This window comes from Solenopsis invicta, chromosome 5 (genome assembly GCF_016802725.1).
Source record: "Solenopsis invicta isolate M01_SB chromosome 5, UNIL_Sinv_3.0, whole genome shotgun sequence".
Taxonomy (NCBI): domain Eukaryota; kingdom Metazoa; phylum Arthropoda; class Insecta; order Hymenoptera; family Formicidae; genus Solenopsis; species Solenopsis invicta.
In genome coordinates this window covers 19,442,296-19,468,486 of record NC_052668.1, presented here as the reverse complement: position 1 = coordinate 19,468,486, position 26,191 = coordinate 19,442,296, and the positions used below count along the sequence as shown (strand labels likewise).

Sequence of the window (26,191 nt, the reverse complement as noted above, 5' to 3'; positions counted from 1 at the left end):
ACTATTGTTAAATTTAATTTAATCTACCGATCCAGTTAATCGGAGATTATGAAATTGGTCCAATAATTTCAATTATAGTGCACAATTGATAAAAATAAATTGATAACAAAAGGCTGCTTATAATAAAAAAGAAAAAAAGGGAATTTTACAGAAGAGTGGACGATTTGCACCATGGACACCATGCTCCATGCTCCTGCTCCAGTCTAAAGTAAACAAATACAATGCGCAAGGCGCGAATTTTTAAAGGCGGACAGGGTAGGCAACTGTTAAAAATTTCAAGAGCGAGCGCACGTTTGAAATGCGCAACTTCACGAGTTTCAAGAATTTTCGCTTTCCTACCTCATCTTTGCTCATTTTTTTCTTGCATCATGACTTTAGCCAAGTTTAGGTTCAGCGCAACTTTCCGACGTCTTTATCGTCATAGACCGCGGTAAATTTCACATTGGAGTGAAGAGCAGTGAAGAGGAGTCTCTCTCAACGTCGGCGTCTGGAGCTGTGTGTGCGTCACTTACGTCACATCCAGCTTTCGTGATCTCAGATCTGTCAGATCTGTGTGCCTGTGGTCCTGATCGAAACGAGGAAACGGTCAGAGCGGGTCAGAGATCATCGGGTTGACGATCAAGATCATACGCAAGGGCGATCCGGAGACCGCGAGCGCGAGGCTACAATTCTCGGCGGAATGGCTGTCGCGAAGCGGTGCGTCGCGACGTGCACGTTTCTGGCGGTATTATCGTTGCTGGTGGAGACAGGTGAGGTTAACACAACGACGCGCCTTGGGCGGGGCATATCATCCTCTTTTCCTTGTTCCTCGTAGTTGTCGCGTTTTAAGCGCAATTACGAGGAACGAATCTTTCGACGGATATCGCGGAAAAGTCAAGTGGCATCGGAGTCAGGAACGTTAAGATGCTGACTCTTCTTTGGGGGGAAAAAGATGTACTCATTTTCAACTGCTGTCTGTATAACTGATATTAGATTTTAGAAATGTACAATTTTGTGTGAAGTAAATACAACACATGTACCGAGAAAAAAATTTGTCTACTAGATTTAATCGAGTTAAAAAATTTAGTTAATAACTTTGTCACAATATGTATAGAATAAAAACCAATTTGTAGAAGGAGCTTTGGGAAAATTGATGGAAGAGCTATAACATCTTTCTGTTTTGCGTTATATTGTAAAATGTGTAGCGTTCGTATCATTTGTTCTTTCCATTTGACTCACAATGAAGCAATGGGATCCACACAAGCTGATGTTACCTTCATCTCCTCCATGTGATTTGATAGAATTGGTATTTTTATTCAGGATACAGTATACGGTGCTACCAATGTAACAGCGTCAGCAGCGAATACCCATTTCAGTGTAATGAATTCTTGACGAGCGACAATGATCTTGAGCCTAAGCCGTGCGACGATGTTTACGGAGCGCAGTATTGTGTCAAGCATATAGGCCGTTTCGAGGGTAAACAGCAACAAAGACGTTTTGTACAGCCTTTGCTTGGGAGAGAAACACAGTGGCAACATGGGAAAACGTCATACTAACTTTTATAGCAATCTTGCTTCACACACAGAGATTAATCGAACATACTGGCTGGATTCTGCATTAAACAATCCAATTCTTTTCAGACCTTCTCAACTCTCTGGAACATTTTTTATACATTTGAGATATTGAAATGCATTTGTAAACAAACTGAGTTGTATAATCTATATATATATATATATATATATGTCGCAACAACACAAGTTAAAAGACAAAATATTCAGTTTGAATATTTTGAATCAATACAATTGTGTAATATTTTTAAATACAATTTTAATGTGACGATTGGATTTACTGATTGTACTGAGAGGAACAAAAGTATTATTAGCTTTTTACTCAGTGTATTTCTTATCAGAATTCCCTTTTTTATGTAGACAACTCAAAAATGTTCATTTTTGAGTTATCTCATTGTAGCAAATAAACGATATATGCTTATCATTTTATGTTACAAAAATAAAACAAAATGCATTCCAGTGATCTTTCATGTTGCAAAAAATCCATCTACTAACTACAACCCTATTTTTTTATCATTGCAGTAGGTCATTCTTTTTAAGGACGTGTATCTACATACAAGAGTTTCTTCATAATTATTGTTTTATGACTTATCATTGGGAAACTTGTGTATCATCTATCGCCATGTAGTTTTGATTAGAAATTTAATTATTACTTTCTTAATTAAGCGATGACCTTGGATTGCTATCAGTGCACATCGGCGGATGAATGGAAATGCATGGATAGCGAATTGGTTAAAAATTTCTTGGTGCCGAGAAATTGTAGTCACGTGTATGGGGCGCGTTATTGCATCAAATCGATCGGCCGTTATGGAGGTTTTTATATCAAGATTGTGTTTTTTTTATCGTCACGTGTGCATGAGTATTTCCACCTGAATTATTCACTTATATTTTTTCAGTCTTTGAAATTAATCTAGCCAAAAAAATCTTTTGAAAATGTATATTAATTATTTTTCACAAAAATATGGAAAAAAAATGTATCTGCACGTCATGGGTATCACGCTTATTTTATCGACTAAACGTATATATGCACATGTAGAATCCGCTTTTCACTCTCATTCTCGAAATTAACTTCCAAATCTAAATTAACAAATCTATAAGATACACGCTTTAATAAACAAACTTGTAGATAGAGCAATCGCATATCTCAAAATAAAATAAATTACAAGTTTATCAAGTCTCTAGTTAAGCAGTAATATTTAAAACAATTGTAGTGCATAACTAACGTTGTACCTCTGGAAACAGGTGGCATTGGTACAAAACGATTTTGCTCATCTGTGCACATGGGTAACTATTGCGACTTCGTAAAACAGCCGGGTGACAAGCTGACCTATCGTACTTGTGTATTTACGTGTTCCGATGACGGATGCAACTCAGCGATATCTTCCGTGCCGAATGCAATGTATACATGGATCATGCCAGCGAGTTTAGTGGTAGCTTGGAAAAAGCTGTTTCACAGGTAGAAGTTTCTCCGAGAGCCTTGACAATTAAGTTAAGTCTGATAAATTTATTGTTCATTGTTGTCAATGAATCTCGCGCCTTTTTCTAAGACTCTTTAAACCTAAACATCTAAGTATCAAAGTAAATTTTAATTCATCTTTTAACACTGCCAATTTCAAACTTCACAAATTTTTATAAATGGTATTCATAAATATGAGATATTTTTTATCGATATAGTAAAATATCACAATTAATCTTAGCTCAGTTTTTATAATTTTGTCTAATAATGGGATTGTTTTATCTTTAATTGAAATATTTGAAATCTTTCATCTCTCCATATTCGTCCACTTATTATGTGAAACTATTTAAAAAATGTATTTTTATAGGAATATGCTAACAATTTGTTCACATTCAATTTTGTCAAGCCAGATTTCGAAAATCATTGTTTTAGGATTCTCTTTTCTTATATACTTTTTAATATATTTTTATTGTATGATTAGAAATCAATTTTATTATTTTTAGGACAATTGCATATTTAGTACATTGTATATTTTATTATATATTTAATATTTTTGTATATTTCATATATTTAATGATGTAACAGACTACTTCTAACAAAATGGTTGAACTGAAATAAGAAATACATCCGTCCATTTGACTCATAAATAGATAATTCTAAAAGTGTATTGTATAATAAGATACACTCATATAATTTATCAGATATATATATATATATATATATATATATATATATATATATATATATATATGAGAAGTACGTCCGTCCATTTGACTCAAAATTCTAGAAGAGCATTGTATAATAAGATACACTTTATAATGTATCAAAGAGATACATATATTGCACTTTTTTATCTTTGCTATGTAGCAGTATAATGCGTAGAATTAAATTGATTGCTGTAAGGAAATTTCAAATAAGATATATTCGCTTATATATATTAATGAATAATTATACGTTTTATATATACAATTTTATGACTTTTTCCTTTTATTTTTATTATGAGATCCCTACTTGCCATATATCACACATACAGTATCTTCCTTGTCCTTGTACGTAAATCTCTCTAACAAGCATACACGCTGACAATAAATTGGCCTGTTATTTGAGAGATAGTGACGCTCTTTGGTATTTTTTTTTTTGTTTAGTGTACGGTATTATATGGTTGGGTCTCGATAATATATTTAATTGACATGTATAAATATTACATATAAATCACGATACAGGCATATTGCGTCACGACACTGCATCAAAAATAAATTCATAAATCGTAGCGAAATTTATATAAATTTGTTACGTCTATCACGAAAACGAATTGATCTTCTTGTAAGTATCATAGAAATTGCTTCCAATATCAGTACCGAAAATATAGCTACAAACTACCTCGCAAATATTTTACTGCCTATAAAATGCATTGTCTAATACAACACATGTAACCTCATACTCTCGAGGAAGTTGTATATCTAAAAAAGAGTTTTAATGAAATATATCTTATTTACGAGTAATTAAAGCTAATGATGATTACAAAGTAAACTAGTAGAGAAAGACTAGGGAATGCTACGTCACATGTATCAATGTTTCAGGCTTTATCTTCGTTATATTTTGCGAATAATTCATGCTCGCAAGTGCGATATGTGATGATGTAGCATCCAGGTACTATATGTATTTATCTAAGGTATAATTGCACAATTGTATGAAAAATACGTATATAAACGTAAATGTATATATAAATCATTACACGATTTGATTACTGTTATTAAGCAGAAATATAATTCTGTATGTGATTCTCAGAACTACAAGGCTAATACTAAAAAATATAAGCTCTAACACATTTGCTATCGTATCTCTTTTAAGTTAGCTCAGGTGAATTAAACCGACGTTAACTCGCGATAAACGTCGCGTTTCTTAAAAATAGAGCTACATGTTTGTATCATATCATTGAGATTGTACATTGCTCAATGATCTGGTTAGTCGCACGTACGTTATACTGTGCATTTATTGTATAAAAAGAAATTTTACGTTAATTTTTTTTTCTTTATTAATCGTGACATTTATTAGGTATCATCACTGCATAAATTTGGAGATCTTATTACCATCGACATCACGGCAGTGGATGGCAGTGAAAAATGTATGCGATAGCAAAATGCTTAATATATCAATACGCTAGTCCACTCGCACATAAAGCAGCTTTGTAGAGCATATTATTATAATTGACAACAAAATTCATTTTACATGTTGTGCAAAGATAGATTTATACTGCAAATAGAACCAATAATAATCAACATGATAATACGCAAAGAAATATCTTTCTAATGATGGAGCAATATATTAAATAATATATTAGTTAAGTAACTAATAAACATGGGAAACAGCAATAGAAAAAAATAAACAATTAACAGACTAATGCTAATATACGGTTTTCAAAAAGTAAAATGTTATTTAACTAATAACATCATGAAAATTCTCCTTATGCTGCCATTTGTCTAGAAGTATTGTGCTTCTCTTAACTTAATATCCAACTTACGCACCTAAATGTGTGCGTGAACAGGTACAATTTTCATATACAAATGCAGCCTACGTTTCTGTTCCCTCTTGTGATTAATACGATAATTTTATTCTACATAAAAATTTGTAGATATTCTAAGAAAAGTTGGTAAAAATTGTTCTGTGCGAGTATTCCTTTGTGTATGAATATGACAAAGCTAAAAACTCCTAAGCGCGTTAGTACAAAGTTTTCAAAGCTTAGGCTCTTTATAATTATTAAATACGGTGCGTAAATACTCTATAAACTTTAAGTATTGATTGCTAATCACGTGTAGCAGTAAAGCTGCAAGAGTTTTATTCAAAGCCGATATTGAAGTGAGCTTGTAAATTTTATTGACGCTGCAGTTTTCGTATTTGGTCCTCTAACTCCTTAACACGCAGTTGGCTATTAGCGAGCTGTCGTCGTACCAGTCTCAATTCGTCGGTTTGACGAGCGAATGCCAAACGAAGTTCTGCTTCGTTGTTCGGAACATCCACAGTCTCCATAACTTTATTGTCATTAAGCGAAGATGATATAATATTCTTCTGATAGAAAAAAATTCATTTTAAATTAATATAAAGTACCTAAAAAATTCACGATATAATGTACATGTGTTACGCGTGTACCTGTATAGCGACATTTCCAAACTTCTGCTGAAGTTGTTGGAATTTTGTGCTTTGATTACTGGATGTCTTTTGACTCTTTTCCGACATATCGTGTAATTCCACCGGTCTGTAATCCGGTATCGTTTCCGTAGATAAGAACGCAAATTTCTTTTTGTTATTTAGATCGGTGGTAGCAGGCAATTGCGGTGGCTTATATACTCGTGGCTTATGCGTAGAAATACTTCCACCTGATAAATTGCGTGATATGTATTAACGTGACTTTGACAGATATTTATTACATATCATTAATGGAAAATAAAAATAAAGTAAAAAATAGTTCGCTCGAAGAAAATCTAAATAATGTTTTGGTCGCATGGTCCAATATTCGTAATGTATAATTGTAGTGTAAAAATTAGTACCTGTTTTGAGAGAGATTAAGATTGGCGGGCTATTCATGCCGCTGATCCAATCTCTAGCCGATAGTGCGGGACATGTTCCAATTGTATCAGGATACAAATCTTCTTGAAATTGATCACTCTATAACACAAAGTAATTTTTTCAATACGCAATTCCAAACAAAAAATTTGTCAAAAGTTCAAAAAATTAAACATGTAAACTTGCCTTCCGTGGTACTATCATTGAGATCGGCTCACACATTCCACGAGTCGCATGTAACTTGTAAAATCTGAATACTTCACATAAAGAGGTAGTAATGCCTCTTTTCGGCATCACTCCCAACCCCCTCTGAGGATTTCCAGATATAAATTGACTGAGATAATGCATCCAAGGTGCTTCGTTAACTACCTCGTAATATCGAATGTTGCCATCGCCCTGCGAGAAGCAAAGACACGGTAAATGTTAAAATAGTTCATATTATACCATATCATGCGTTCTTACCTTCCCGGCTAAGAACACCATATTAGTGTCATTATCGTAAAATGGAAAAACCACTCCGCTCGATGAATCTATCGTCTCACACGTCAATGAAACAGTTAGATCATGTTGACTCCATATCGCATATTGTCGGTCCGAATGTCTGCTAAATCCAGTAGTTAAAAGACGTCCGGAACTACCAAGGAATACTACCTTGCTCGCTTTTGTGCCGGCGTGACATACCCCTTCCTGTTAAATTTCAAGTTTAAATGTAAAATTTAATAAAAAGAAAATATAATTTTTAGCGGAAAGACGATTTATATATTTTTTTAAGGATACATGTTTTGTCTTTCGAAAAGATTTTCAATTCCTACAATACAATATTCTACACCGAGATTAACTAGCCTAATGAAAAATATAGCAATGCTGTTTTAAACTTTAATCTACGTAATTTGTCTTATCGTTAGACTCATCCTAGATTCTTTAACTTTCTTTGATTTTATCCTGTAGCTTTATTTAAAAATTTTTTTTTTTCTATATTTGCAGTTATACAGGATATTCAAAATGACATTCGAGACTTATAAAATTAAATAGATGCATTTACAATCGTAAATTTGAACGATTCCTTACCGAAACTACGATACCGGACCTCGGCTCAAAGACGCGCAATTTCTTATCCTTGCAAGTGGTCGCCAACAAGCTGCCATCGCGATTCAGGGACATGCTATAAATCACATCGGGATGCCTATCGATGACACTCACTGCCTCACATCTATTTACATCCCATACAATAACGAGATGATCGAAGCCGGCGCTGAAGAGCACGTTCTCCGCTACTGGATGCCACTCGATATAAGCGACGCGACGCTTGTGCCCTTGTAACTCTACCAGCCACTCGGTCAAGTTTCTCGACAGTCCGCCATCGGGTATATGCCATAATTTTATCTAAAGATAAAGATCCGAATCATCGTAATTCCATTCATTTCCAACCTGGAATACTACTCATATGATTTGCTTACATTGACATTACTCAGGGTAAAAGTTCACCCACATACTCAAGAATTTTACACTTTTTTATATGCATGTGTTTGATCTTGCAATTGTATAGATTTCAAGGTGTCGGAATAATTAACACCTAATGTAAAAAATCTTATTAAATGTTATTTTAAGTTGTGTGTCATAATTTTAATAACCAAATTTGTAGCAAATTTAAATTGGCACTTGAGTGAAGATTCACAGTAGCATTCCAGGGTTAAATATAGTAACTATATGTTATAAACTTTGGATCGCTAGTCTACATTCTATGTATACAGGAATTTTCTGCGAGCTTTGAAGATGTATGTGGAGATGCTCTCCAACTGATATGCAAAACATGTCTTACAGTGCAATCATCGGAACAAGACGCTATGATGTTGTCATTAAACGGATTCCATTTGATGTCCAAAACGGGACCGGTATGTCCAGTTACTCGGCTGGCGTTGAAGTCAAGACGACCGGTCTGTAACATTGAGAAAATAATTCATGTTATTACTATAATATTAATTGAAACAATGCGATGCTAATACTATATGGAAATCTGTAAATAATCACAAGATATTTATTGTGACACGATTGAAATATTTGCGAAGAACGTTCTGAATTGATTTTCTCAGGCTGGTAGTGTCACATTGGCTAATACGTGTATTTTTGCGCAAGAAAAGGATCAATAATCGATAAAGCAAAGATAACTCACGCGATCCAACGATAATACTAGGAATGCCCCACCGCCCGCGACTTCCGTCACGACAGCCAGGAACTTGGGATTTACAGCGCAGAATTGCGAATCGTGGGCGTTCTTCGTGATCTTGATGTTGTCGTAACATTTCTCCCTCTTGGCTGGCACACCGTAGACGTGCCGAAACTTGCTGCTTCGAACGCCACGGAACCATGACTGCGAACATAATATAGTATTTATATATTTTTTTCAAATTTTTTGATTGTATACTTTTTTTAATAACTTTCTAAAATATGTGTTGTATTGAGTTTTATTTGAAAGTTTTAAATAATTTAATAGCAAATAAAATATAAGAATTAAAAAAAAATTATTTATAAAAGAAGATAATTAAATTTAAAGAACATTTTGGGAGAATTAAAAAATAAAATTTTGCCGTGTTCAAAGTATGAAATGTTCATGAATTATACAATTTTTTTTTAAACATACGTTACACTAATGAAAATATATGCTAAATTTAAATCCTTATTCTAAACAACTTTTTTCATATCAATGTTTATCAATATTATAAAGAAAATATTTTTAAATGATACACTATTATTTTTATTTGTCAAATTTTATTATTTTATTTTAAAAATGGCAATGCCAAAATCTCCTGTTAAAAAAAATATACATATATATACATATATACAAAGTTGTGTGACTCCTTTCAATTCTTTTAAACTGTAGACTCTTAAATTCTTCGATATGTTCTGATTACAGAGTCCATTGGAATAACATTGTGAAAATTTATCGTAATCTCATGCCAAAAAAAAAACCCATAAAAAACGGAATGCACATGATGTATATGCTGGCGACGATTTCGAAGAAAAAAAATTAAAGAGAAATATACCATTCATGTGTACGATCTTCGGGAGAACTCTCTCTTATTCAGAAACCGTGAAAAGGAAAGCTACTGGAATCATGAACAAAAATATAGGTATTTTGTTATCGGTTGATAATTGCAGATTTTTCAGCGAATGTTTTCAAAAGGATAGAGCTTGCGAGGAATCGACGCGGAAAGAATAATGCGCAATAAGGTGTAAAAATAACGATCGGGAGATTGCACAGAACGTCAAGTTACACCTATAACGCGCTTCCCATGCGCTCGTATTCCTCGCGTGAAATCATGCACGATAATTAAACCACGCCGGCGAGCAAAACGCTACATGATGTTACAATAATTGCGATATCTTCTTCGTTCCGTTTATTTTGTATGCGAATTTAAAAGCAGAATACTCGAGCAAGTATTATATTTTTCCTTTCAAACAAAGATTCTATTTTTAAACAATAGTAAGTGAAACTAGATAATCACGACTAATATAATTATGTAGAAAAGAGCCTTATTTCATCGGAGTTGGATATTAGTGTCTAATGTTTCTGCGTAAAATTATATAAATTTTCCAGTTCTGTGAATACTGTGCGCAGATTACTTTTCAATCTTGAAACGCAGTTTTAACCAATGTTAAAATAGCAATAACACAAATAGAATTAATTTGATATTCAATTTAATAATACTGATACTAAAAAACATCTAAGATCCAGTTTTAATCAAATAAGACTCTTTCCTACTTATTTGTATTATTTTATTTTTTAACTCATATATATATATATATATACATTTTTTTTTATCTCGAAACAATTGTGCCATAGGAGAAACAACGATGAGTCACACGCGGTTGTGGCTAATTGACGTTGCGCGAATGTGAAATCTCTTGAATTTGTGTGAATCGACATAATTTTACTGGCGCGTGCAGTGTAGCGCGGTGAGTTAAATCGAATTATGCGACTTTTTCCCATAAAAAAAAAAGATCGAATCAAGCAGACTGCGTAAGAATCGCGGCGAAAAGATCGACACCGAAATTCTTTGCTCGGAAATGGAGACGTGCAAAATCTTCCGGATCTATGCGAGCCCATTTTTCATCCGTGGACTTTTTTTATGATGCTAATTTGGAATAAAAATTCATGTAAAGTTATATAAAAGCTCTGCATCTAGCTCACGAATCTAGCTCACGAAAATCGATTTGTAATTTAAAAATGACTGTCATTTTTTCAGAAAAAAAATCGAATCGAAATTGATCGAAGAAAATGTAGGCGGAAGACTGCTTGGTAGATCTGGGACACCCCGTGTGTTAAAAGTGCATGGTATCGTAATCAAAATCAATAACCGGTACATTATGTAATAACGTTGTGGTTTACTCGTTACTACGTAGGTAATGCAATAAGGATGCGGTATGTTACATCCTCATATTTTCTACGCATGAACTGTGTTACGAAGGGAAAGACGTACATGAAATTTTGACATGTAAATTAAAGAAAAAAAAAAAGGATAGATTTTAACGAAATTTCGGTCAAATTTCATAGCCACTTAAAAAATTAGACAATCCACTTAACGTGCATAAAAAAGCATAATCCTGGTGGAGTTTGGGATCAACTTTTAACTGGAGTAGGTTCCCTATAAGCGCTACAATATTATTTAATATTAATAAAAAGTCATCCGATATTATAAGAATATTATATGAGAAATAAATAACGTTATTTACTTGAATAGTTTAAATTTAAATTATCGGGAATATTATAACTTTTAAATGTAATAATTATAAGTTTATTTTATGCATAATAATTCATATTAATTTTTGAACAAAGTAATATTCGTAAAACATTTTCATAATATTCCACGGATATTAAAATAATATAAATATCACGAATATTACATGAAGCGGACATGTAACATTTAATACAATATTGCTAAAATATTAAAAAATGTAATATTCTCCGACTATTATTTTGTAATATTATTTGAAGTTTTAATAATATTCCAGGAACATTGTAGCGCTTATAAGGTCAATAACCTGGAAACTATTCCCCACGCTCAAGATCTATAAGCTCCACTTTAAAGTGTGATAATTCAAAGCTGATCTCTCATACAAATTACAAGCTCGATACATGTTCCAGCTGAAAAACAGCACGTTTCCCTCCGATTTTGATTCTCGCTCTACGCAGGAGATGGTACTCACCTGTCTATTGTTGGTCATGTTTGACGTTAATCGGGATCTGGTGTCCGGGACAGCCGGTGCTCGACGAGAACACGTGCGCGATGAGACGATCGTCGCCAGTGCACAACGGGGACGCGGTAATCGACAAGCCAGGACCCATGCATGTGCAGGTAGTTGGAGAAATAAAGAGAGGGGAAAGAAGATATAGGTAGAGAAAGAAGAAAAAGAGAGCCTGGTGTGGATATTGCAACCAATTACACGAGTCGTTCTCTCACGCCGCGCTTACTAAAAGAAACAAAGGAAAATGAGACACGCGTCTAATTAGCAACTCATAAAATCATACAAGTAAGCTCGAATCGCGCGGCGCGTCAAAGCGCGGCCGCTCGCAGTTTCCGCGAGTACGTAACTAAAGTAGACTCTCGGGGTGGCTAAGAGAGAATGGTGGGGACTAATTCGCGTAATTAGACTGGGGCAGAGTTATCGCGACGATCACGTCGTTACCGAGACAGCGACTGATTCTATTAACGAGATCTTCTCTCTTTTCTGAGTGTAACAACCACTTTCCCTCTAATTCCCTCCTCAGGAAGATCCTCAAAATCCTCAAATGATCCTAGTTTTCTATCGGCGAGTACGATTCAATGAAAAACAAAAAACTTCACCTCCGATCGAAGGCCATTCGCTAATTATCAAGCTCCAAGTCGTTAAAATATCTAGTCATTGACACTTTGCTCGTAAACGACGTGATCAAACGTTTAATGACTCGTCGTGGTGGTGCAGGCAGGAGATGATAGAGCTTTCTTTGATAGCTTATATCACACACGCTAGATAATCCGGGCCATATGGGCTATACATCATACAGCTTCGAGTTAAAACGTATTAAAACGCTGCCGTCTCTTTCAGACCGGTATCGCCAGTTTTTCTCATTGACACGTCGTCGAGTCTCTACTCGGAAAATGTCATTTACTTTCGACTCGAGTACATTGAGGGGAAAAAAAAAAAAGGTGTTAACTTGAAATGAAATATTTCAACTCGATTGAATGTCGTCAGTTCAAAAGTATTTATATACATGACTCAAAGTCAAAGTACACAAGTACTTAAACTACAGAAATTTAATCAAGAAAAATTTAATTAAGCTAACAAGTTTTTTTTTTTTCAACGTGCGAAGCGACGTAATTCACCGGTCAGTCTTTTTAGGGCAGAGGTATTACGAAACCAAAGTGGTCGAAGAAAATAATTAGGATACGTACGGATACACTAAAATTTGGCTCTTTCGGCAGACGCAGAACCGTCTGCGGAGCTTTAAATTGCGATACGTACACAGGGATGCGCCATGGCGAGCAACCTGCGTCTCTTCGCCTTTTCCGTACAACAGTCGTAACAGCGAAGCGATTACGAGATCGACCGACACACGCTCGTCGCACAGAAAAGAAGAACTGTCGAGAGCTACCAGCGCGAGAGCCGAGCGCTATCGAGCGAACGTATGACCACGCCAGTCGTTCCGCTTCCACTGACAAAGGCGAGAGTGACTATCTAGTGCTGGTAGAGTGTTCAGTGCTCGCAGAACCTGACGCCTGTTGCCCGTTGCCTGTTACTTGCCTGTTGTAGTGTCACGTAGGGCCTCGCGCTCGTTCAGCAACAGTAGCAACGAGACTCCCCGAGGCGTATCTCTATCAATAATATTGACCTACGTTTGAGAGCTTGATACACTTTTATGACCGCTGTCTCGATTTAGCAACACAAATCAAGTTGCAAGTGGACTCCAAGCGTATCACCTCTGTCTTCCGTTTCATTTCTACCGCTACGCATCGATGACTCACGAGAAACATGTAGAAAGAGAAATAGAAATATGACACTCTCTTCAACATATTGACTTATTGTGAATTTGATATGTATTAATTATATTTATCAATTACGTAATAAAGAACCTAGACTGAATAAGGTCTACTTAATTTGTGTATCTTTCAAAAACCTAATAAAATTTTTCAAAGTCTATTAGTTCACTATAGTTTTTAAATCATTGAAAAACTTTAAACTTTGAAAAATAGTTTTACAAAATTTATTTAATAGAGTTAAGACTCACTTAATTTAGTTAGTTAATTTTTTTAAAAACTGTAATAAGTTTTCAACTATTGAATGACTTGATTCAGTCCAGTCCTTACATAAAACTCGAAACATAATTCGAAATTCATTTACTTATGTTTAGGTAAAAGATACATCACAGGGTCAGGGACAAAATTTTGATGAATAAATCAGCATGAAATATTACGAACCTGAACGTTTATCCTCCAAGGTACATTTTTACACAGCTTTACATATCTCTGAATGTAAAAGTGGCATGACAAAGAGTCAGATGAATGAATATTTACCAGTGATCTTACAGCGCTTTTTACTACGTGGAACTCGCTATTGCACTCTACTCTGTGAGAGTTCTGAAGAGGCGAAAAACCACTTTTCACATGCACACACCACATTGTAACAAGAGTGCTACAAAACAGACAGATACCTAAGACAATGATTTGATACGAAAAACCTTGCGCACGATAGAAGAATATTAAATATTATTAGGAATAGGAATAAAAATTTTAGAAACAGTTTTCTCAATGGATACTGTAGACAAATAATAAGTTATGTCTCGTATTATACATTTATGTCTTACATCTTATTTACATCCATTGTAAATTACGTTAAATATTCATTGAGAAAACTGATTCTAACATTTTAATTAATCTTCCTAATATTTAATATTCCTCTATTGTGTGCAAAACCAAATGCTATCGTCACAACAATTCAAAATCATTCCTTTGCCTGTACACAACATGAAATTTATACAGCAGCCGAATCAGACTTCTATGGAGATGAGATTATCGTTTACACGATTAACGCAAAGCCATACGCAATTTACGGCAAATTACAGGGATCTGCATGCAAAAATCTCTTGTATAAAAATATCTCTCTGCAACTTCTATTAACTCTCAATTAACTTATCAACACTTGTATTAATGTATTGCAAACACTAGAGAATTAATTTTATTCGTGCTAACAAAATAACATGTACTTATTAATTTTCTGTCATTTGCAGAATCTTTGATTAGAAAATTCATTGTCGTTAAAATTCGATCTTTCCATCTATGCGTCAAATGAAAGATAAATATAACCAATTCTATTCACGTTACTTTGTTGGGCAGCGAAAAATTTTACTGGAAACGACTCCGCCGATTGGATTGATCGAAAATTGAATTGGCAGTCGCTCCGGACTGTGACCACGGACGCGTGGTTGCTTTAAACAGACTTCGCGTTTAAAACGCGACACTCACTTTGCCGCTGGGCTTGTAACAGGCCCTCGCGTCTACCATGTTGTTCATGATGTTGTGCTGATCTTCGCTGCAGTCGAAACTCAATTTCTCTTCCCTCGTGCGTATCATCTCCCAGCTGACGATGTTGTATCCCATAGACCCAGCTCTGGGCGCGAATCTATCCTCGAGGCTCTGCTCAGTGCCGTCCAGTGCCGTCCAGTGCCGTTCAATGCCGTCCAGTGCCGTCGCGTCGGAACGGAACTACGTACGGTCCATCACCTTGCCGGCGTCGTTTCTTTGCCGCTCGCTCCACTCACTCTCTCCCTCTTTCCCCTTTCAACCCTTCTAGGCACATTCGCCGCTTATTAATCGTATCACGGCAAATCAGGCACGTGTGCGAGCATGTGCGAGCACCTTCCGAGCAGCGTCAGCCAGCGTCAGCGACCCGACGACGGTCAAACGCACTCGTGCGTGTACACACGGTATCGATTTGACGTAATTGACGTTCCGCATGTAAACACAGAAGCCATGACGCAAGGCAAGCGGTTTTCCACGCGCGTATACTAATGGCGGATTCATATCTCTCGCGACTCTCGCGACCCTCGCGACCGATGGGCCGATAGCGCCATGGGCACAATGGCGAATGCGATCCAATTAGAAATTGCGCTATCTAGGGACTTCGATCGATGGTACTTTATTTTGTTGATATTTCTGCAAAGCAAATCCTACGATTGGTCGAGCAAATTCAAGCTAAGAAAATTGTTTATTATCGATTTCCAAGAGCCGATCTCTATCAATTCCGATTAGCTTAATCGACCGATTAATAATAGCTAATTTAAAATTGATCGTGTTATTTTATTTTCATTGTTCATTTTGTTTTTAAATTATTATTTATGAAAAATACAATACTTTAAATAAATAATTAATTTTTTAATTAAAACTCTATAAGTACACAACATTGTGTCAAAAAAATTAACGTGATTTAAGGTTTAGGTTCCATTATTTTTATATAATAAATGAGTCTACAATATATCTTACTAAACAGATGAGTCTATGATATATTAAAACTATAGAAAAGATTAACAAGATCTTTACGCTAGGTACAATCATCTATTTTATTTATTTGTTGGAACTGCTGTTATTATATAAAGTTCAAATCTACATTTACAACATTGTTAATTCTTTGCTATTAATTCTTTAATAAAAAGACAAAATACAAGCTTATACAAACTTTTTGTTTTTGTGATACTTTATTATAATAATTCCTACCATACTTCTTTATTATAATACCGTCTCAGAATTCCAAACGATTAAAATACATATGTATTTTTCGTGATTTATTTGGATGTATAGAATTCATAAAAATTGAATTTTATTTTTAGGTTAAATAATAAGTAGATCAGTTTGTTTTATTTCCCATTTTGTACTTATTTTCTTTGACTCTTACAGTCTTAAATTAAAAATTAAAAGATTAGATGTTTATAGCGTCTCGCCATATTTTTGCGTTTAATATGTATATTTTTAATAAGGATGTATATTATTTAATATTAAATTATTATTAAATGATAGCGAGAAACATTCAGCATTCGTTAAGGTGGTAGTGTCATCATAAAAATAGCCAAGAGATTAATTAATTCCGTTTAATATTATTAGGAGAGAGTTCGGTTTGCAATCGTTCCGAGAAGAAATCCGGGATTTCGGGCTCGAGAAATCGCTCCTGATACGCGGGGATCATGCAGAGCAAAGAGGTATAAAGAAGTGAACTAGTACTTACCCCGTTTTATTCACTTCCTATTTTACCGACTCTCGATAACGGCGTCAATAATTAATCATAAAAACACACTCGATTATCTACGGTGCCGTCATCGAGAGTCGGTAAAATAGGAAGTGAATAAAACGGGGTAAGTATTAGTTTACTTCCTCATACCTCTTTGCTCTGCATGATCCCCGCGTATCAGGAGCGATTTCTCGAGCCCGAAATCCCGGATTTCTTCCCGGAACGACTGCAAACAACTGCAAATTGAACTCTCTCGTAACCTATCTTATAATACGAAATTAATCTCTTGGCTGCTTTTATGACTTCTCGTCAACGAATGCGAAATGTTTCTCGTTATTATTTATAATAATAACTTAATATTAAATAATGTACATCCTCATTGAAAATATATGTATTAAACGTAAAAATATGGCGAGATGCTATAAATCTTTCTTTCCATCTAATTTTTTAATTTTTTATATAAGACCGCAATAATTCTAGAAAATAAGTAAAAATTGAACAAATAAAACAAAACGATTTATTCTATACTATATACGTATATATTCAAATAAATCACGTAAAAATACATATGTATTATAATCGTTTGGAATTCTAAGACGGTATTATAATAGAGAAACAAAAAATATGGAAGAAATTTTTACGATAAAGTATCACAAAAATTAAAAATTTATATAAGTTTGTATTTTGTCTTTTTATTAAAAAATTAATAGCAAAGGAATAACATCGTTGTAAATGCGGATTTGCACTTTATCATAAAACTGTTGCAACAGATGAATATAATACTAAAGGTACATGTACATTTATATATGATTGTAAACTTCAAGATTTATTAAAATTGTTAAATTTGTTTGTTAAATTCGTTCATTCATTTCAATAAATTAAAAAATTGATATATAGAATTTAACCAATCAGAACAAAAGGAATTAAAATTAAACTTATTCGATCAAATTCAAAAACTCTTCAATTCGCAATCCTCAATTCTCAATGTATAATTTAATGAGGGTCATAACAGTTAAAGAATATCGCACAATTTAGCCAATTAATCTCCTGTTTTTTCGCAAACAATCGACACGTAATTGCAAGCGATTGGCTGTCGCGTACAATATTACGGCAATGTAAAAGCAGCATTAGGTCTGTTCTCACATTGCTTGCACTTTTTGCACTCAATGTCTTCGTATTGTCGCTCTCTTTCTCTTTCTCCTATGCTCAAATATATATTTTATCTCGTTTCAAGCACAAAAATTATTGAGCTTTAGGCAATTTTAAGCAACGCGAACAAACCAATTTCACGTGATTTCCATTTATGTCGCCATTATGTCCATACCCTGACAGAGAGGAAGAGAGAGGGAGAAGCAAGGAACGAGAGAGATCCATGTATTTCGCGGAGAATCCAGGTGACGTCACGGGATACGGTTTATTTATAAAAGCCGCTGACGACGTTGCTTATTGTTAGAGTCATATCTTGTACTTTGAGCCTACTTGAGCCAGCTCCTGGCACGTCGCAGAAGTCGCTGCGGATCGACGTGTCCTAGTTTTCTCGCCGTTATCCTTTCGGAACGAACATGTAAGAATCCTATCGAATGCATCAGCGATAACTGACAAGTGAAATTCGCCGCCGCAGCCGATCACCCGGGCGCCAGCGTATAAATATATCGTTATATATTCGTTGCTAAGTAGCTATATAAAATATATCGCGTACATGTTATTTCGAAAAAGAGACGTGCCAAGGAATCAACGATTCCAATGTCCGAATTGATTTGAGAATCATTTTACGTAGCAATTAACGTATGTTTCGTTCTATGCGCGCGAAACATGACAGTCCAAGCTTCGAGGACGATCAAATTAATCAATGAGATTCTTACGAATCTCCTTGTTCATCATAAAATGACGTTGCGTCACGAACGAGCCTTTGCAAAATCCGCGTGTCATCCTGTCGATTCTGATTGCACGCACTCCTCGAGAAGTGTTATTATCGTGGCGATGTGAATAACGGTTTTTTTTTATACATGTAATACTGTTGCGCAGGCATTTCGCGAATACTAGAAAAGTAGGTGTTATGCCGCGTTTTTTGGAAGGATGAAAGGTTCTTCCAATAAAAAGAAATTTTTATCAACATTTGAGATTTTCAAGATCTTGAAATATAATAATTATGTTGTCACTTGTGTTTCATCATTTTTTTCCAGATATCTTGGCAGATATATTTATATATATAAGGACAGAAGAGTAAAAAACAAACATGAGTCTACAGTGGACGCTCATTGCTGGTTTTCTCTATATCGAGATTGCGATTGTTCTTCTCCTAGTATTGCCAGTAGCTTCGCCGACGAGATGGCAAAAGCTCTTCAAGTCTCGGTTCTTACAAAGTATAAATAATCAGGCTTCCATTTACTTTGTGATTTTGTTGGGTGTCCTAATCCTCTTTCTATTGGATGCCATTCGAGAGATGCGGAAATACTCCTCGAGCTTGGATCACACAGATCGTCATCAATTGAACCTTGAAATGCAAGGTGAATGATATTATATATGTATAATGTCCTTTTGTATTTTTTTGTATATTTAATTTTATTCTTATTTATTTTTTCAGAAAACATGAGATTGTTTCGTGCACAGAGGAATTTCTATATATCTGGTTTTGCATTGTTCTTGAGTTTGGTGATACGCCGTCTTGTCAACCTAATCTCTGCCCAAGCTTCTTTGCTCGCGCAAAATGAAGCGGCTATGCGACAGGCTCAATCTGCGACGACAACAGCTAGGAGTCTGTTGTCCCAGAGAACGATTGGTGAGAGTTTGCAGAATGACTCCAACGAGGCGCACGATAAAGCCGTCTCGGAACTGAAAAGTCAAATTAAGGAATTACAAGCTAAGAATCAGGACCTCGAGAGCAATTTGACTAAGGAAAAGAAGGATAAAGAAGCGATAAAATCACAGGCGGAATCGCTTACAAAGGAATATGATCGTTTGACTAAGGAACATGCGAAACTCTTGCAATCTAGTGATAAGAAAACTGATTAAACAATTGAGGTTTTCTCATTTACCTGTTTTTTCCTAATCATTATTTGCTCATAAATTCTTTTGTCCATGAAAAGTTGTCCTTTTGTAACGTTATATTACATAATCTGTATTACATAATATGCATTATTTAAACGGGAGTCACATTTTACGATATTAAAACATTTATATACTTTCGTTAGAAAGATTGTATACAAATATTAGTATTGTGTGATGGTGTTATGTGCCTCATGATACACTGTACATCCTCTTTCCAACTTTGTGCGCTGTCCTGTGTGGACAAAGTCCATATCAGTCTTTCTTAATTCGTGATATATTTCTTGATTCGTTACTTATATTATCATTAACAAATGTAATTCTAAGAATTCTATAAATTAAAGTTTTTGTTATAGTTGCTTTGTATTTTTTTTTTTTTTTGAAAAAGTACAAATTTTGATGATAGGGTTCTTGTCCATCAACTATTATTTTGTACTGCACAAGAATAATTGATTACTGCACGCTATTCGGCAAGTATTAATAATGTATAAATAGAATATATATTTTACATACATTTTAGACAATATATTTCGAATATACTTCCAACCTTGGCATTTGCAATATTTTTCGTTTTATATTTACTAATCATACAAATATATATATATATATATATATATATATATATATATATTTATATTAGACACACACGTGTACATATACATACATATACATCTACACTTTGTGTGCTGTGCTATTGTAGGCCTTCGTTTAGGTCATATACCCTGGATTATGTTGTAGATATACATTTTGATCTATAAATAGAAATGTATAAGAACCTCAAAATAAGTTGTTCCAGTGGGCCTTCGCGTGTCTTTCCTGCATAATCATAACATCGGTATTTTAGTACACATGTTTCGACATTATAAAATATGTACTATAAAATAGAGAATTAATAAAATATACTATTGATTAGACTGATTGGATAGATTGAACACTATTAATAAATGTACTTTCTGTTTAATGTTTAACAATATTTATCTCGCTCATGTAACAATTACCATTTTATTATAAATTACAATATTCATATATTTTTTACATTTTTTTTCTCGTGTACTCTTCACTTTACACTACTTTCCATCAGCGACAATTCTGCTGAGATAAACATTTTAGGCAATACACTTTGATGTACAATTTATTATTTTTCGACTAAATGTTTTTTGAGATGTTATCCACGAGACGCGCAAGTAGAACATATTACGAACGCGTTTCGATCATGCGTGCGTAGTGCACATTCCAGACACAATGAGAAAACTCTTCCACCAAGTTCGAACATTTAAGAGTCTCCTTGGGATGATCCTGGAAACACTTTAGGACTTTATTACTGTTCTCCAAGCATGGTTGCACTGTATTTTGAATATCTGCAATTTTCTGTCCTGTAATGATACATATTTATATTAAATTGGAAAGCTGCTACAGTGCATAAAAGTATTATTTAGTACAAAGTATTGTGTTATTAATATAATTTATTATAATGATATTTATAAATTATCAAGAAATTTATTTTATTAAATTACATATATTTTTTATTAAGACTGTATTCAAGTCAAAAAAAGCAGCTAAGTACCTATATAATTCTTGAATTATTGAAGTATTCTTACTAAAGTATTGAAGAATTACTTAATAATCTTTTATTCGCGATTGATTCTCATCTTCAGTTTTTTACTGGATCTATGTATATCAATTAATCATATCAAGGAGTCATTAAACACTAAATTATTGACTAAATTATTGCTTTTTTGCGGAATGCAATTAAATCTGTTCAGCAAACTCGAATTAAAGAATAAATGAAATTGTTAAATGCTATCTAAGCTCACCAGGATTAGCGACGGAGGTCTCACTAGCCGCCTTCTTGTATTCGTCCTCCAAGACGCGATTGATCCTCTGATAACCGTCCTCCAGATTCCTTAAACGCCTCTGCCAATACTGATCCTGTCGCTTCAACTCCTCTTCCATCTGCTGCTGCATTTGAAGAGCGGACATTGTTAACTCCGGATAATAATACACCGGTTGTCCAGGCGTCGCTTCCTGGCTGGCTTGAGGCGAGACAGTCGTTACACCAGAAGGTGCCGACTGTTGGATCGGAGGCGCGCCGGATCTCGCCTCTGACGATGGTTCGCCGCGGGCCCTCGTCCTCTCTCCCTGGGCGAGACGTTGCACGATCGCGTTTGAGACCTTGATCACCCCGACTTCCTCCTCGTTCGAGATGGTCAATTTGCGGGCGCTTTGGCCGGAGCCCATCCTCGGGATCCTAACTCAGCGGCCCGCGAAGAACCTCGTGACTTCGCCCGTCTGCAAGAAAACCCACTTCGCCGATTCGTCTTCTCCGTTTCTGCGCCGCTTCCGCCGCCGCGTCAACGTCGTTATCTTCGTCACCAGGTATGATAAGACTTATTTACCTCGTGTCCTGGTCCGTTGACAGCGACCAGCCGTTTTCCGCTTCATCAAAATGAAGTTACATAAATACTTCGGACCATGCCTTCCAACGCTCTCCCACGCGACGGCTTCGCTAATCGCACTGATTCGAGTGAATATAGCGGCACAGCGATTGATCGCCTTCCAACGTGAAGTTAGGCGAGTTCTATCGAAGTGTCTCATATCGAGATAAAAATCGAAATCTCGAGATCTGACCAATTGGCATAAAGACGTCTCATGCCTGATCGTCGCGATTGGATAAATTCACCGCGTATCTCGAGACATGAAAATTTCGATCTATTCGTGATGCAACATAACGAGGTTAACTGTATTGCGATTTTTAGGTTAGGCTTTAAATTTTTGCCTCCACGCTGCTAGCAGGTGCTTGAGTTTTAGATAATCTTCACGTTTTTCGAAGTAGAATGTTATAAATAATTTCACAAGCAAAGTTTTTTATTCAGTCCCTGTAAGCGGAAAGTTTTGTCAAAAGAGCACATAAATTTTTTTATCTACGATACGATCTGGTGTGGAGGTAATGTATAATACGTACTTTTTGTCTTCAAACTTGGAATTTTAATGATTGAAGAGATAAACTTTTCCACAAGAAGATGAATATGGAGCATGCTTAAATTCTTATCTTTTTTAATTGCAGGCGCATAAAATGGAGTACATTGAAGTTCCTGATGAAGCACAGAAGAAAGGAATGATGTATGTATATGTGTAATATATTTTGTAAGATATTTTATATAAATTTTATAAATATTTATTGTCTCGTAAGATAACAATGATTCTCGCAAGCATATAAATGTGAATTTATATCTTCACCCGTAGCCTCTGCTGTGAATGTGGGCTTCTTATTGAACCAAATCCTGCCAATATGTGTGTAGGATGCCTGCGTACGCACGTCGACATTACTGAGGGCATCCCCAAACAAGCAACCATTCAGTTTTGCAAAAGTTGTGAAAGGTATATATTTTTTAAATAAAATTATTTAAATACTCTTTGACATAAATTACAAATAAATAGCTATGAGAATGTAGCATAATTAATGGTGTATAAACCTACTTATAGAAAAATATTTTTAATTAAAGTTGATATATATAATTAAATGTTGATAAATATGAAGTAAAAAAACAATCAAGAAATTTTTTTGAAATGTATCAAAATATATTAATTTGTTTAAGTTAATATTATGTTCATTATCAGGTATCTTCAGCCACCTGCTGACTGGATTCATGCTGCACTGGAATCCAAGGAACTCTTGTCGCTGTGCTTGAAAAAGTTAAAGGGATTGAATCGCGTGAAGTTGATAGACGCCAGTTTTGTATGGACCGAACCACATTCCAAAAGATTGAAAGTGAGTTTTGTATAGATGATACAAGTAAATTTTCATTTTATCATATCTATATTTTTTTTAGGTAAAACTAACTGTTCATGCAGAAGTACTTGGTGGGACAGTCCTGCAGCAAGTATTTGTAGTTGAATATGTCGTCAATCATCAGATGTGTGAAGACTGTCACCGTGTAGAAGCTAAAGACTATTGGCGTGCATGTGTAAGTTTAAAAAAAAAAAAAATTTAGAAGAGAAAAATTCGCAATTGAGTTGAATGATTATACATATGTATATATAAGGTGATTATTAATGAATGTCCCCACTTTTTATCATAGCATGATTTACCGACGTATTTACGTATTTCTAACATATTATTATATTAGAAATTACGAATGCGTGCTCCTATGGTAAAAAGTGTGGTCATTCATTAATAATCACCCTGTATATGGTTTCACCTTGTCTCTTATAGGTACAAGTTCGACAGAGAGCAACAAACAAGAAAACCTTTTATTATTTAGAACAGTTGATATTGAAACATAAAGCACATGAGCATACACTGGGTATAAAACCTATTCATGGTAAATATTGCGTTTCACAAAAGCCTTTTCGATGCTAATAATATATTGTTGTGTACACGTGTGACAGATATATAAAATATTCTAACGTTTACAGACGGTCTAGACTTCTTTTACGCAAACGAAGCTACAGCTAGAAAAATGGTTGATTTTCTAATGACGGTCATGCCATGCCACTACAATCATTCAAAGAAATTAATTTCACACGATTGTCATAGTAATTTATACAATTACAAGTTTACATTCAGGTATTATATGCAGCACATATTTGTGTTTTATTTCGATTTTATTTAACTCTTTTATTGTACCATTTACAGCGTTGAGATTGTTCCACTTTCCAAGGATAGTGTAGTCTGTCTACCACGAAAATTGGCTCAACAATTGGGTGGCATTAGTCCTATTTGTTTGGTATATCGAATCACAAATTCTGTGCACCTTATAGACTTTTTATCAGGACAAAGTAAGCTGTGATATTAGTATTAATTTCAAATAATTTGATACTACATAGTGACATGTTTTATTTAGTTGCTGAAATTAGTGCGACTGTCTACTGGAGAAATAACTTCAATAGTATATGCGATCCAAAACAACTAACAGAGTATATTGTGATGGATATTGAACCAATAAAAAATAAAGATAGAAAAATTTTCCCAGGACAAGGATCTATTTCTAATAAAGTAAGTTTTCTGCCTGTATTATTTCTACTCAAACATGATTGTCTATAATAATCTATATCACTTAAGTTAAGAAGATAAGATAATTTATCTTTCTATCAACATGAGAAATTTAATACACAATTCATTCAAGCTAAACTTTTTTTTTTTTAAAGCATATTATAGCGGATGCATGGCTAGTGAAAGCATCTGAATTGGGGATAAATGATAATCCAACTCACACACGTACACATTTAGGCCATATACTTAAACCAGGCGATTCAGTACTTGGGTGAGTTATGTAATCGATAATAATTTAAAAATAAATTTGTATATGTAATACTAGTAACTTTAAAAAATTTTCGATTTATGATGCAAAAATAAGTAAATTTATATCTAAAATTTTTTTGAAGCTACTAATATGTGTATTTGCGTATGTATGTAGCTTACGTTATTACGATAGGATAAATATTTTATAAAAGCATATGTAAGTTTTTGTTTTGTATTTGTTTATTGCAGCTATACTCTGAAAGAGAGTAATATTAACGATACCAATTTCGAGAAACTATCTGAAGATTTAATACCCGATATTGTTTTGGTAAAGAAGTTTTACAACCACAACAAGGCGGCCCGTCGCAAAGCACGAGTGTGGAAGTTGAAGCATATTACTGACGAAGTAGCCAGCATGAGTACAGAAAATAAGTATGTTGAAAAACAATGTATAAAACCCGTAAGTTTGCGTACTGCAAATTGTTTCATAATTATATTTTACAGCGAATATAATGAATTCCTTGACGAGCTGGAAGAAGATCCAGAATTGAGGCAAAATATTAATATATATAGAGATATTCGAAAACACATCCCAGTTGATACTAACGAGATAGATCCGAGCATTCCGCAGATTACACTCGAAGAAATGATGGACGATCTTGTAATCGAAGATTGAAGTATACGTGACTAAAATAATCTTTTTATATATATATATGTCTGAGAAATGTATTGGCGATCTTGTAAAAACATCTGCGTTGTATAGCACGTGTATAAATTGATTACTATGAAATTACAATAGCATATTTTTATCTATAAAAATCGTTCAATTTATTGTCTTAACGATATATTTTATGTATAAATAAAAATATAAATAACCAATAAAAATATTAAAAAATAAAATTAGTAAGTTGATGATTTTTACTTCGATATCACAATAAAATAGCTATTCGTCAATTATTAACATTATTATTTAAATTTAAGTTTGATTAGATACATTAGTATTAATTAAATACTATAGTATGCAAAACTACGTTAAAGTCCGAGTAAATTACATAATTTATAATTACAAAATTCGAACGTATAGAA

General features: G+C 34.4%; 5 protein-coding genes and 1 long non-coding RNA gene across 14 annotated transcripts; 4 read left to right on the top strand and 2 right to left on the bottom strand.

Annotated features, from left to right (window-relative positions):
• Positions 1-297: 297 nt before the first annotated feature.
• On the top strand, positions 298-3,972 carry LOC105195122 (U-scoloptoxin(05)-Sm1a). Of its 2 annotated transcripts, none has more exons than XM_039449704.1 (3): positions 298-749; positions 2,214-2,360; positions 2,790-3,972. In XM_039449704.1, exons 1-3 carry the CDS (start codon positions 680-682, stop codon positions 3,005-3,007), a joined length of 435 nt encoding a protein of 144 aa, XP_039305638.1. In that variant the 5' UTR covers positions 298-679; the 3' UTR covers positions 3,008-3,972. The 2 variants fall into 2 exon arrangements, with proteins under 2 accessions (XP_039305638.1, XP_039305637.1); XM_039449703.1 differs by lacking the exon at positions 2,214-2,360 and adding an exon at positions 1,300-1,455 and having other exon boundaries at positions 318-749.
• Positions 3,968-15,579, bottom strand: LOC105205651 (coronin-2B). 6 transcript variants are annotated; one of them, XM_026131906.2, is made up of 10 exons: positions 15,063-15,202; positions 11,770-12,033; positions 8,735-8,932; positions 8,384-8,500; positions 7,633-7,947; positions 7,027-7,251; positions 6,751-6,960; positions 6,549-6,666; positions 6,151-6,377; positions 3,968-6,069 (listed from the first exon to the last, which is right to left on the bottom strand). In XM_026131906.2, exons 2-10 carry the CDS (start codon positions 11,785-11,787, stop codon positions 5,875-5,877), a joined length of 1,623 nt encoding a protein of 540 aa, XP_025987691.1. In that variant the 5' UTR covers positions 11,788-12,033; positions 15,063-15,202; the 3' UTR covers positions 3,968-5,874. The 6 variants fall into 6 exon arrangements, with proteins under 6 accessions (XP_025987691.1, XP_025987692.1, XP_025987693.1 ...); XM_026131907.2 differs by lacking the exon at positions 15,063-15,202 and adding an exon at positions 13,066-13,314; XM_026131908.2 differs by lacking the exon at positions 15,063-15,202 and adding an exon at positions 12,996-13,012.
• On the top strand, positions 8,832-11,317 carry LOC113003243. The gene is made up of 3 exons (XR_005574888.1): positions 8,832-8,948; positions 9,476-10,719; positions 10,809-11,317. It is a non-coding gene; the product is annotated as an uncharacterized LOC113003243 (long non-coding RNA).
• Positions 15,580-18,090: 2,511 nt separating the features above from the next.
• On the top strand, positions 18,091-20,218 carry LOC105205621 (B-cell receptor-associated protein 31). The gene is made up of 3 exons (XM_011175031.3): positions 18,091-18,382; positions 19,002-19,325; positions 19,403-20,218. The coding sequence occupies exons 2-3, from the start codon at positions 19,055-19,057 to the stop codon at positions 19,828-19,830; spliced, it is 699 nt and encodes a 232-aa protein (XP_011173333.1). The 5' UTR covers positions 18,091-18,382; positions 19,002-19,054; the 3' UTR covers positions 19,831-20,218.
• Positions 20,219-20,804: 586 nt separating this feature from the next.
• Positions 20,805-22,400, bottom strand: LOC105205652. 3 transcript variants are annotated; one of them, XM_011175073.3, is made up of 3 exons: positions 22,260-22,400; positions 21,678-22,167; positions 20,805-21,236 (listed from the first exon to the last, which is right to left on the bottom strand). In XM_011175073.3, the coding sequence occupies exons 2-3, from the start codon at positions 22,099-22,101 to the stop codon at positions 21,058-21,060; spliced, it is 603 nt and encodes a 200-aa protein (XP_011173375.1). In that variant the 5' UTR covers positions 22,102-22,167; positions 22,260-22,400; the 3' UTR covers positions 20,805-21,057. The 3 variants fall into 3 exon arrangements, with proteins under 3 accessions (XP_011173375.1, XP_011173377.1, XP_039305807.1); XM_011175075.3 differs by having other exon boundaries at positions 21,678-22,152; positions 22,260-22,398; XM_039449873.1 differs by having other exon boundaries at positions 21,678-22,389.
• A 156-nt stretch (positions 22,401-22,556) lies between these two features.
• On the top strand, positions 22,557-25,924 carry LOC105205653 (60S ribosomal export protein NMD3). The gene is made up of 12 exons (XM_011175076.3): positions 22,557-22,807; positions 22,928-22,983; positions 23,107-23,241; positions 23,482-23,632; positions 23,694-23,828; positions 24,077-24,185; positions 24,280-24,430; positions 24,500-24,642; positions 24,708-24,859; positions 25,012-25,127; positions 25,355-25,537; positions 25,610-25,924. The coding sequence occupies exons 2-12, from the start codon at positions 22,937-22,939 to the stop codon at positions 25,779-25,781; spliced, it is 1,494 nt and encodes a 497-aa protein (XP_011173378.1). The 5' UTR covers positions 22,557-22,807; positions 22,928-22,936; the 3' UTR covers positions 25,782-25,924.
• The last annotated feature ends 267 nt before the right edge of the window (positions 25,925-26,191 follow it).